Consider the following 13,042-nt stretch of genomic DNA (forward strand, 5'->3'; position numbering starts at 1 on the left):
TCCTGGTGGTCATTGCCGATGACGGACCCCGGCTTCTTCTTCTGCATTCCGCACCTGCACCCCGCTGCCCCCCGCCGCTGCTCATGCACACACCTGGTGCCGCCTCTGACGTCACGCTCCTCGATGCAGACCTCCTGGTGGTCATTGCCGATGACGGACCCCGGCTTCTTCTTCTGCAATCCAGATCCCCCACCCCCGCACACCACTGACACTTCTTCAGCGTGACCTTGGAGCTGCTGCTGGAGACCTGGTGCCAGCTCCGGATGGCGGCAGCCCGGTGGCAGCCTGGAGTGACCTTGAAGTGGCTTCATTCTCTCACTGTTTAACTACTGCAAGTGATGCCAAACAACAACCTCTTATACCTAAATAATCCTCTGTGTGTAATAAAAGTGGTTATGTATCGTGAGTTCTGTGATATTTCAACCTGATGGAAAGCTTGCTTTACATCTAGTTTGGAAAAGAAGCGTGCCTTCCGTAGTTTCGTTAAAAATGTATCCATAGTAGGTAATGGGTGATTTTCCCATTATGGGGAGTATGGGAGTATGGCAAGATTTGCTCTCCTCATGTCGATACAGAGTCTAACTTCTCCATTTGACTTCAAAACTGGTACCATCGGCGAAATCCAACTCGAATGCCCATTTACTGGCTCGATGATGTCGCGCTGAATCAGTTTATCCAGTTCTGCATTTACTTTTTCCTCTAATGGTATTGGTATCCTCCGCAAAGGTTGTATGACGGGGTTCACTTCAGCATTTATTGGGATATTTATTGACACTCCTTTTATCTTTGGAAAAGGCTGTGATGATTGTTGCTCAATTGATTGAATGTCGAGCCCTAATTTCAAAACGCCCAATTTTATAGCCGTTTCTTTGCCTAAGAGGTCCGTCTTTCCATTTTCAATCACATAAAACCTTTCTCGAGAGCTTTTATTCGCTTTTTTCGATTTCAGATTCGAAAGATCCCAATACTACCAAAGGATTAACGTTTGCATAGGATTTAAATGTTTTATCGGAGCCTTTCATTTGTCTGACGACCTTTAACACCGTTGTCCTTCATGCGTTTCCAAGTAATTCCGCTAATTATGTTACTCTTGCTACCGGAATCGATGACCATTTTCGACTCCTCCCACCACACATTTAATTCCATCATCTTCCCCCATATGAAAAATATATTCACCGCGTCATCCTCACCTTCTTGTTCCACATGACGGATGTCCTCCTCACGTCTCCTTTTCTTGCTAGGTTGATTTGAGCCTCGATGCAAGTTTACTGGCCTTGTTCGGCATTTTAATTTAAAATGCCCCAGTTTTCCACAACTTGAACATATTTTGTTCCGAGCCGGGCAAGTACTATCTTTAGCTATGTGACCTTTAAGGCCACAGCGAAAACATTCGACGTAATTTGACTTTAAAACCCCTGGCTTGCTGGTTCGTCGAAACGTGGAGTCGTTTTGAATTTTATTTATCTCTGATTGCTGTTCATTGCCTGTCCATGATGTAAACTTATCCATCTATGATTGAACGGTTTCTAAAGACATAGCTATCGAAATAATATCATTTAGTGTTTTGGTGTCATCCATTTCCAAAATTTTTCTCCTCAATTTATCTGACTTGCATTTCTCAACAATTTGGTCTATTATGTTTTCGTCCACGTTGCTAAATTGACATATTGCCGCTTGTCGTCATAGCTGAATAAGAAAACTGTCAAATTTCTCGTCGGCCGTCTGTGATATTATTCTAAATAAATGTCGTTCATATATGCGGCTCTGTTTTGGAGCAAAATGCTTGTCCAGCTGCTCGATTGCATGTTTGTAATCGTCTATATAAAGGGTTGGCAACTGGCGGACCGCGGTCCAGGTCCGGACCGCGCAAGGTAAAATACTGGACCGCCAAAAATTTTTTGAAAGTATAGATTACTCAAATAAATAATTTAAAAAATATTTTTTACGTTTAAGTGCCAATCTTATCATTTTTTCTAGTATTTTACAATTGTGTGAGTGTGTGAGTTTTTAATGGTTAGTAAGCAGATTAAATTTGAGTCCAAATTAAAATAAAAAAATAACAAATATGAATTTTTTTCTGGACCTCGTTAAGGTTAACCCCGTTATCTGATAAGGTTTTAAACAAATGCAGTGTTTTATTGTCCAATTATCCAAGTTTTAGTCAAATGGCATTGTTTACGCGAGTGTTAGTTAGGCCCGGACGAAGGCGAGGCTAGGCGCGTCATCGTCCCCACTCGAACAAATCCGAACGGCCGGCGTGCTTCAAGCTCTCTCGCGTGTTCTAGTCTAGGACACAGAACACCTTCTAGAATAGAAAGCTAGCTACTTCCCGCTAATTTCCAAAAACTTGGGATCTCATTCACTCGCGGCGCTGCTGGCGACTTATAGTTGAAACAAAAATACAGAGATAGCACCACATGTTTGAATGGTTTTTAAGTGAATCACAGAAAATACCGACACGTCATTACGATCAACGTATTATCGATTATTGTTTTAACACAGTTTGTTATTGTTTGTTTAATTAAGCGCTGTAGTTTCACTCTGTTTGGTTTATGGTATTTTGTAGAGTAGTAAAAAAGATTTGTTATATTTTCTTAACCCTTTATATTGACTTAATGAGCATGCTTTGTGATTACTGATTATTATTGGGCTATTGTCCTCTTAAAGAGCAACTGCCAATAGTACTATTCAAATAATTCATATATGTAAAAATAAAAGTCCACACTGGTATATGCCAATTCATCCATCATTTTAGAACCTAAATGAAAAATTTTGTTATAATTATGTTAAACCCATTTCTATTAAGGAAATTAGAAAATGAATATGTTTTCTTATGGTTATTTTAAACTACTCTTTTTTTACCTGAAATGATTTGTTAATAAGTATGATGGGTTAGTTTGTTTTTATGCAAAATTTTAAGTTATTTTTTTAATAGTCAAATTTATAAATAGATTTTATTTCATACTGTTCAATTGTGAACCATTTTTTGAATTATTTTTAGGACAAAAAATTTAACTTTAATGTTCTAGGACGATAAAGTAAAAGTTCTAGTACTTCAAAGAAATTTCTATGATAACCCACGTATTACCATAGTATAAATAAATGCTATTTGATTTTTTAAATAGTCATAAAAATTGTAAATTTTTACGGCCTCGACTACGCTTCTGCCGTAAAAATTTACTTGTACCTTAAAGCTTCACTTTTCGTCCTAGATACATAAATATTAATCAAAATTGTCAAAATCGAATTTACCGCTCAAAGTAGCGCCATCTTTTATTGAATAGCTTCAGTAACAAATCAGGAGTAATTGTCTACGCTAAATGCGAAACTTTGGATCGCATTCACATAAGGCGCTGTTATCAACTGTGTGTAAAAATGCTGAGTAATCAGTTTCTATTCTAGAGGGTGTTCTGTGGTCTAGGACAGTATGCATGGAACTTTAGCAGACATACGCTCGCTTGTTTCATTTATCACAATTGTTATTATTTACAATAAAGTTATTGCAAACAAAAGAAGTTAATTACAGTCCACTAAGTCCCAAACACAAATTGGTCCCGTACGAGCACGGATTGCAGAACATCACATATACATCAAACCAAGAAGAAAACAAATACGCAGCAGCCAAGGCGGTAAACAAACTCAAGCACCGGCTGGGCGTTGGAAATAAAAGCAGGCAAACGACGCAGCTTCCAAGGCGGTCAAACAGACTCAAGCACGGGTAGGGCGTCAAAGAGAAAAACCATATAAACGACTAGAACTGGGTGAGTCCGTTTCAATTCACATCCCATACTGAGTTGTGTTCGCTCATTCTTGACGAAGCAAATATTATTTAGCATAGTTGATAAAATTAAAATAAAACAAAATGTCAGAGCAAAATCTAATTAAAAAACGCTCATCAGTTAAAGCCAGATTAACAGCATTTGAAAAATATGTATCTCCTTAGACAAAGAAATAAGTAGTGTAGATCAAGCTATAAATGATGCTAAACATATTGAGCTAGAGCAAAGAATAATTAGGGCAGAACAAATAATTAAAGATTTTGATAACATACAAAATGAACTTGAATGTGTAGCCACAAATCCAGAAGATCATCACGTTGTACGCGAAGAAATTGAAACAAAATTCTGCAATCTTATTTCCAAAGCTAAATCATTATTTTAAAGTCAAAAATAAAAGAAAATACTGCAATGTCAGACGATAATACTACCCATTCTAATAACATGTCGCACGACAGCGTGAAGTTGCCCACGATACAATTATCCAAATTCAACGGTTCCTATGACCAATGGATAGAATTCCGTGATGTATTCGAGACTTTAATTCACGCAAATAGACAAATATCTTGTGTGAACGCTTCGACAACAAACGATTATTGGTCCAAAATCACGTTAGAGCTTTGTTCAATCTTGATAATATTTTACGAGTATCCTCTAGCAAAATTCGAAGCTTATGTGACGATTTTTTAAGCATTTGCGAAGTCTTAAACAATTAGGCGAACAAGTAGATGCGTGGGATACGCTCATAATATATATAGTAACAAGTAAACTAGATAATATAACGGTTAAAGAGTGGGAAAAATATAAATGCGAATTAACCGATCCGCCTGCATTAGAAGATCTAAAAATTTTCCTAAAAAATCGAGCCGATCTTTTAGAAACGGTTGAAACAAATTTACAGGAAAAGCGTTTTACAGAAAAGGAACAAACGCACAGTTTATTTTCAAAGCAGCCATCATATACATGCGTAATTTGTAAAAAAGATCACTCAATTTACACATGCCCGGATTTTTTTAGTTTAGAAATAAAGGATCGTATGTCTAAGGCACGTGAATTAAAATTATGCATTAATTGCCTAAGAGGTAAACATCAGGTTAAAGAATGTAGATCAATCGGCGGTTGTCGAAAACGCCACGGCAGACACTATACTTTACTTCACGAGGAAATTCAGACAAAAAACGCTAACAACTCGGGTAATGAAACTGCGGTAACCCCGAAAGAGCCCGAGGCACCGGCAACCTCGCTATCTATATTCACAAAAAATGTATTGTTATCTACCGCTCAGATATATATAGGCGATGCAAAGGAAACCATGCATGTAGCACGTGCGCTTCTAGATTCCAGTTCGCAAACTAGCTTCATCACAGAAGAGTTGGCAAATAAACTAAAATTAAGTAAAATCGATTCAAATTTGGCAGTATCGGGTATAAACAACTTAGTATCACAAATAAGGCATAGATGCAACGTGACATTGTATTCCATATGTAATGACTTTAACGTTGATATTTATTGTTACGTTATAAAACAAATCACAGGTAAACTACCAGATATGAGGATAAATAAAATTGACATGAGAATTCCTGGTAACATAAAGCTAGCTGATCCAAATTTCGAGATACCTGAAAGGATAGACATTTTAATAGGAGCAGACGTTTTCTGGAAACTTTTGTGCGTCGGTCAGATAAATCTAGGCCCGGATAGTCCGATATTACAAAAAACGCGATTCGGATGGATTATAGCAGGTCCTATCAATAATTTTACGCAAAAAACGGTTTGCAATTTTTCTAAAAATATCGACGTTCAAGACGATCTATCCAAATTCTGGGAAATCGAAGAGATAGATTCAAGAAAACCTCATTCAGTCGAAGAAGAACTTTGTGAAATGCACTTTTCTAAAAATTTTACGCGTGATCAGGACGGGCGATTCATAGCCTCAATACCGTTTAAAGATAGTTTGCAAAAATTAGGCGAGTCACGTAATTTGGCAGTTAAAAGATTTTATCAATTAGAAAATAAATTGCAAGCAGATGAAACGTTGCGTAAGTTATATGTAGATTTTCTCAGAGAATATGAATCATTAGGTCACATGACCAAATGCGATGGTAAGCTTAACGACAACGTACAATATTACATGTCACACCACGGCGTTCTTCGCGAATCAAGACTCACAACAAAATTGCGGGTGGTTTTTTATGCCTCTGCGTGCACAACATCCGGATTGTCATTGAACGACCTGCAAATGACCGGCCCGGTTATTTAAGATGACCTACTGTCCATTATTCTGCATCCCATAATCTTATCAAGTGACGTGAAAATGATGTACCGACAGGTTTTAGTAAATTCTGAACAACGAGAATTGCAAAAAATAATTTGGCGAGAAAATCCAAATTCTGAATTATTTACCTACAACCTAAATACCGTTACATATGGATTTAAATCAGCGTCTTTTCTTGCCATACGATGCATACAAGAATTAGCCACGAATGTAAGTTGTCGCGTCCTAAATTGTCCGAAATAATTTCCTCCGACATGTACGTCGACGATCTTTTAACTGGCACTGATACGCCAGAAGAAGCTAGAGCTCTGTGCGCAGATATTTCTAAAATTTTAGCCAGCGGCGGGTTCGAGCTAAGAAAATGGCGTTGTAACGTTCCGAACGTGGTTAGCAACGTTGCCCACGATATGATATCAAATAATTTGGAGTTCACAAGTAAGAACAAAACTATAAGACTTTAGGTCTGACATGGATTTGTGACGTTGACAATTTAACGTATACGCTAAAATTACACGACGATGTTGGCTCTAATAAGATAAACAAAAGGTCAATCTTATCACAAATAGCGTCAATCTTCGATCCGTTAGGACTTTTAGCACCATCCGTTGTGAAAGCAAAAATTTTGTTACAAAAATTATGGGCCGAAAAATTAACGTGGGACGAATCCTTGCCCATCCAAATACACCATGAGTGGTCTAAATTTAAATCGGAATTGGTCTATTTGAACAATCTCAATATTCCACGACGTGTTTTGTGCGATAATTCCAAGTCAATAGAACCATACGGCTTCTGCGACGACTCGGAGGTCGCGTATGGCACATGCATTTATGTAAAGTCACTGAACGCTAATTATGAATATACTATTAAGCTATTATGCGCTAAATCCAAGGTGGCACCTTTAAAGAAACTTACTATGCCTCGTTTAGAACTATGCAGAGCTTTAACATTAGCCCGGTTGTACACCAAGGTTAAATATTCCTTGTGTATTAATATAGATAAAGTTGTATTATGGTCAGATTCTACCATCGTGTTAGGTTGGTTACATAGTGCACCGAACCTATTAAAACAGTTCGTAGATAGCCGCGTTGCGGAAATTCAAAAACTTACCGATCCGAACGCATGGCGTCACGTACCGACAAGGGACAATCCTGCAGATTTTGTGTCAAGGGGAATTAGCCCGAAAGGCACTGTAGATTTAAGTTTATGATGGAACGGCAGGTGGTTGAAAGAAAATGATACCGCCTGGCCAAAGTTGAATTTAAAATTAAGCGATCTTGATTTACCTGATATAAGAAAACGAAATTTACTGTCTACTCATAAAAACGAATTCAATTTTCCATTTGAAAGATTTTCAAACCTCTCTAGATTAAAACGAACAATGGCGTACATATTAAGATTCATCCACAATTGTCGTAAACCAAATGAATGTGCCGATTCTCTATTGAGTGTCGATGAGCTCGAACGAGCATTTAAAACTTTGATAAAAATCTCCCAAAGACAATCATTCCCGATGGATTATATTAGACTTTCGCAACAAAAAACTCTTAAATCTGATAGTAAAATTTTGAGCCTTAATCCATTCATGGATGAGGATGGTATCATTCCAGTGGGTGGACGTCTAAAAAATTCGAACTTCTCATTCAATAAAAAACACCCAGCTTTAATTTCATCAAAACATTATCTTACTCAACTGATCTTTGAATTCGAGCACAAGATTTTATTACACGCTGGACCACAACTACTTTTGGCTCAAGTAAGAGACAATTTTTGGCCAATCTCCGGACGTAATATAGCAAGAAAGATTACTCGAGGTTGCGTAAAATGCGCTAGATTTAATTCTAAACCAATACAGCCCCTTATGGGTGACTTACCTGCATCGCGCGTGCAACCGGCCGCACCATTTGCCGTAACGGGTGTGGACTATGCTGGCCCATTTTTGTTAAAAGACCGAAAGGGTTGCGGAAGTAAAACTTCAAAGGGATGGATTTGCTTATTTGTCTGTTTCGTGACTAGAGCCATCCATTTAGAAGTCGTATCCGACTTAAGTAGTCAATCATTCATACAAGTTTTGAAACGTTTCATTTCGCGGCGTGGCAAACCCACTGATGTGTACTCGGACAATGGTACGAACTTTGTCGGTGCATTAAAGGAATTGGGTACCTTTCTCGGGAGCAACTCCACAAAAATAACGGAAGGATCTACTGAATTTAAAATAAGGTGGCATTTCATACCGAGTAGCTCACCGCATTTCGGCGGCATATTTTAGGTAACGTGTCCTTGACATATGAAGACTTTTACACTTTGCTTGTCCAGATTGAGGCGACACTACACTCTCGTCCTATTTCCCCATTATCGTCCGATCCTGAAGACCTTTCTCCATTAACTCCAGCCCATTTTCTGGTCGGGAGACCTCTTACGGCAATACCTGAGCCTAGCCTACATGGCATGCCAGAAAACAGACTTTCTCATTATCAACATATACAAGTATTAAACCAGCATTTCTGGAATCGTTGTAGCAGAGAATATATCGTCGAGCTGCAAAGGCGTTCCAAGTGGATGCAGACCCATGGCCAACTGCAGGTTGGACAACTTGTACTGATAAAAGAAAATAACGTTCCACCAATGAAATGGCGGCTGGGACGTATAATTAGGTGTTTCCGGGCAGTGACAAAATCAATCGTGTTGCTACAATCAAGACCGCTGATGGTGAAGTTCGTCGTGCCTTCTCCAAAATTTGTCCCTTACCAGTGACTCCGATCGTTTCTCCGCGTTTTGTCTTATTGTCTGTGTAGCGTTTGTGTATTGTAAGTCTCGTAATATGTCAGTGTTTTTTACGTACCTACCAGGGCGCGTCGGTGGCCGTGCGGAGGGCTATGTTTTCCACAGCCTGTAATGACTCCAAATACATCATGAATGGTCTGAATTTAAATCGGAATTGGTCTATTTGAACAATCTCAATATTCCACGACGTGTTTTGTGCGATAATTCCAGTCAATAGAACTAGAAGGCTTCTGCGACGCCTCGGAGGTCGCGTATGACACATACATTTATGTAAAGTCACTGAACGCTAATTATGAATATACTATTAAGCTATTATGCGCTAAATCCAAGGTGGCACCTTTAAAGAAACTTACTATGCCTCGTTTAGAACTATGCAGAGCTTTAACATTAGCCCGGTTGTACACCAAGGTTAAATATTCCTTGTGTATTAATATAGATAAAGTTGTATTATGGTCAGATTCTACCATCGTGTTAGGTTGGTTACATAGTGCACCGAACCTATTAAAACCATTCGTAGATAGCCGCGTTGCGGAAATCCAAAAACTTACCAATCCGAACGCATGGCGTCACGTACCGACAAGGGACAATCCCGCAGATTTTGTGTCAAGGGGAATTAGCCCGAAAGGCATTGTAGATTTAAGTTTATGGTGGAACGGACCTGCGTGGTTGAATTTAAAATTAAGCGATCTTGATTTACCTGATATAAGAAAACGAAATTTACTGTCTACTCATAAAAACGAATTCAATTTTCCATTTGAAAGATTTTCAAACCTCTCTAGATTAAAACGAACAATGGCGTACATATTAAGATTCATCCACAATTGTCGTAAACCAAATGAATGTGCCGATTCTCTATTGAGTGTCGATGAGCTCGAACGAGCATTTAAAACTTTGATAAAAATCTCCCAAAGACAATCATTCCCGATGGATTATATTAGACTTTCGCAACAAAAAACTCTTAAATCTGATAGTAAAATTTTGAGCCTTAATCCATTCATGGATGAGGATGGTATCATTCCAGTGGGTGGACGTCTAAAAAATTCGAACTTCTCATTCAATAAAAAACACCCAGCTTTAATTTCATCAAAACATTATCTTACTCAACTGATCTTTGAATTCGAGCACAAGATTTTATTACACGCTGGACCACAACTACTTTTGGCTCAAGTAAGAGACAATTTTTGGCCAATCTCCGGACGTAATATAGCAAGAAAGATTACTCGAGGTTGCGTAAAATGCGCTAGATTTAATTCTAAACCAATACAGCCCCTTATGGGTGACTTACCTGCATCGCGCGTGCAACCGGCCGCACCATTTGCCGTAACGGGTGTGGACTATGCTGGCCCATTTTTGTTAAAAGACCGAAAGGGTTGCGGAAGTAAAACTTCAAAGGGATGGATTTGCTTATTTGTCTGTTTCGTGACTAGAGCCATCCATTTAGAAGTCGTATCCGACTTAAGTAGTCAATCATTCATACAAGTTTTGAAACGTTTCATTTCGCGGCGTGGCAAACCCACTGATGTGTACTCGGACAATGGTACGAACTTTGTCGGTGCATTAAAGGAATTGGGTACCTTTCTCGGGAGCAACTCCACAAAAATAACGGAAGGATCTACTGAATTTAAAATAAGGTGGCATTTCATACCGAGTAGCTCACCGCATTTCGGCGGCATATTTTAGGTAACGTGTCCTTGACATATGAAGACTTTTACACTTTGCTTGTCCAGATTGAGGCGACACTACACTCTCGTCCTATTTCCCCATTATCGTCCGATCCTGAAGACCTTTCTCCATTAACTCCAGCCCATTTTCTGGTCGGGAGACCTCTTACGGCAATACCTGAGCCTAGCCTACATGGCATGCCAGAAAACAGACTTTCTCATTATCAACATATACAAGTATTAAACCAGCATTTCTGGAATCGTTGTAGCAGAGAATATATCGTCGAGCTGCAAAGGCGTTCCAAGTGGATGCAGACCCATGGCCAACTGCAGGTTGGACAACTTGTACTGATAAAAGAAAATAACGTTCCACCAATGAAATGGCGGCTGGGACGTATAATTAGGTGTTTCCGGGCAGTGACAAAATCAATCGTGTTGCTACAATCAAGACCGCTGATGGTGAAGTTCGTCGTGCCTTCTCCAAAATTTGTCCCTTACCAGTGACTTCCTAGTACGTTGAAAGCCTTTGCTTCCAAGGCGGGTGGCATGTTTACGCGAGTGTTAGTGAGGCCTGGACGAAGGCTAGTGGCGAGGCTAGGCGCGTCATCGTCCCCACTCGAACAAATCCGAACGACCGGCGTGCTTCAAGCCACAGAAGATAAAACAACCAGAATTATAAGTTGGCGTGGTGGGGTTATTCGCGCAGATCGGTGCACGCACCCCCCACTTTTGGTATGGGAACAAAGTGGCGTAGTTACAAAAGCATTTTAGCCATTTTATGAACCTGTTTGTCGTTTGTTTTCCCGCGCGTTGAGCATTGGCGTCGTTTTTCGTGATTTATTGTGTTGTGTAAATAAATGATTGTTCGAGTGTATTATTCTATAAGGTACTTTAAAATTAAGGACAAATTAAGTGTTAGAAAATAAAAGGCAATATAAAAACTATGAATTGTGGTGTTGAAAGGAAATATGGAAATATATAATTTTAACATATTTTTTTATTGTACCCCTTTTCAAAAAGAAACCGTTTGCACATTACTCTTAACGCACAGTTGATGTTTACTCGTGTACAAATTTTTACATTTTTATCTTTAGCCTATTTAAAGATAATTAACCAAAAACCATTTGGAAAGTAACAACTTCAACAGCAGCAACAACAACTGTATCTCGAAAACAGGACGTGTAAGAAAAAAACGTTACATGAACTACCCCCATTATTTTACCAAGAGGAACTTACACACAAGTTTTTTTGAAACATGAACGGGACACCCTGTATATGTATATTTATGTACTGATAGATATATTTGTATATTATACAAATGTTTGTTTACGCAATTCTTTTTATTTTTCATTTTTTGCCTTGTACTTATAAATTTATGTTAACAAATATTGAATATGTAATTATTCAGTAGTTTGATATTAACTATATAAATATTTTTTACATTGAATAATTTCATTAATAGACTGGATTAACTTAAAATTAAAATAAATCTAAAATTCGCCTTTAAAAGACTTTTTCACGTAAATAACCAAGTCTTTTGCATGATTAACCTCATTTTCTGCTGCACATAAATTCCTGGCTTTTTTGTTAGTACATCTCTGTTTAGCGCAATAAAATTTTACTGAATATACCAAAAGTATATTAGTATACCAAAAGTGGGGGATTTACGTCATTCAAGGTCCCTGAAAACAGACATCAGTGATCAAAGGTGCCGACAACGAGATATAATTCTGGTTGTTTTATCTTGTGTTCAAGCTCTCTCGTGTGTTCTAGGACAGTATGCATGGAACTTTAGCAGACATATGCTCGCTTGTTTCATTTATCACAATTGTTATTATTTACAATAAAGTTATTGCAAAGAAAAGAAGTTAATTACAGTCCACTAAATCCTAAACAGGCATAGATTTTAATAATTAATTATTTTATTTTCATTTCTAATAATGTAAATTATATGTGATAATATTAAATTTGATTTTATAATTTTTATTTACTTGTGTAAATGTTTATAGTGCTAGTGAATACCACGCAGGGAGTTTTTTTTATAGAGACACACTTTCACTATATTATATTTATATTTATTATATTTACTATACAGGGTAGCCCATCGAAAACGTACCGCAAGGCACTACAGGGTAGTAATGAACTTTTCGGCAAAATCCAAAAACAGGTAAAGTTTGCTTCTGAGGGGGACAACTTTTGGCTCAAAAAGCATACCAAAATCTTCAACTCCCTAAGTGGAGGTGCTATCCCCTAAATTTTTTCAAATGGGAATGGGGGTCAAGTGGGGGGTCATTAGAAAGGGCTTTTAATTCTCTATACATCGATTCTTACTTTTTGAAAATCGATTCATTATTTTAGAAAATATACAGCTTTGAAAATACGAACAATATTTTTGACGAGAAATGCGAAAATCGATTTAATTTTACTTCAAAACTTACGGTATTAGTCAAGTAAATGCTGAAAATGTTGTCCGCCAACTTGCATACAATGATACAGGTTGTCTTCAAACCGTTGTCGAACATTCTGGAGCACTTGCGGTGTTACTTCGC

The 13,042-nt window shown here is 38.0% G+C and overlaps 1 protein-coding gene across 1 annotated transcript; it reads left to right on the top strand.

Moving 5' to 3' along the window:
- The first annotated feature begins 5,088 nt into the window (after positions 1-5,088).
- LOC108910517 lies at positions 5,089-6,036 on the top strand. The gene has a single exon (XM_018715139.1). It carries the CDS (start codon positions 5,089-5,091, stop codon positions 6,034-6,036), a length of 948 nt encoding a protein of 315 aa, XP_018570655.1.
- Positions 6,037-13,042: the final 7,006 nt, after the last annotated feature.

Source organism: Anoplophora glabripennis, unplaced genomic scaffold, assembly GCF_000390285.2.
Source record: "Anoplophora glabripennis isolate ALB-LARVAE unplaced genomic scaffold, Agla_2.0 scaffold520, whole genome shotgun sequence".
NCBI classification, from domain to species: domain Eukaryota; kingdom Metazoa; phylum Arthropoda; class Insecta; order Coleoptera; family Cerambycidae; genus Anoplophora; species Anoplophora glabripennis.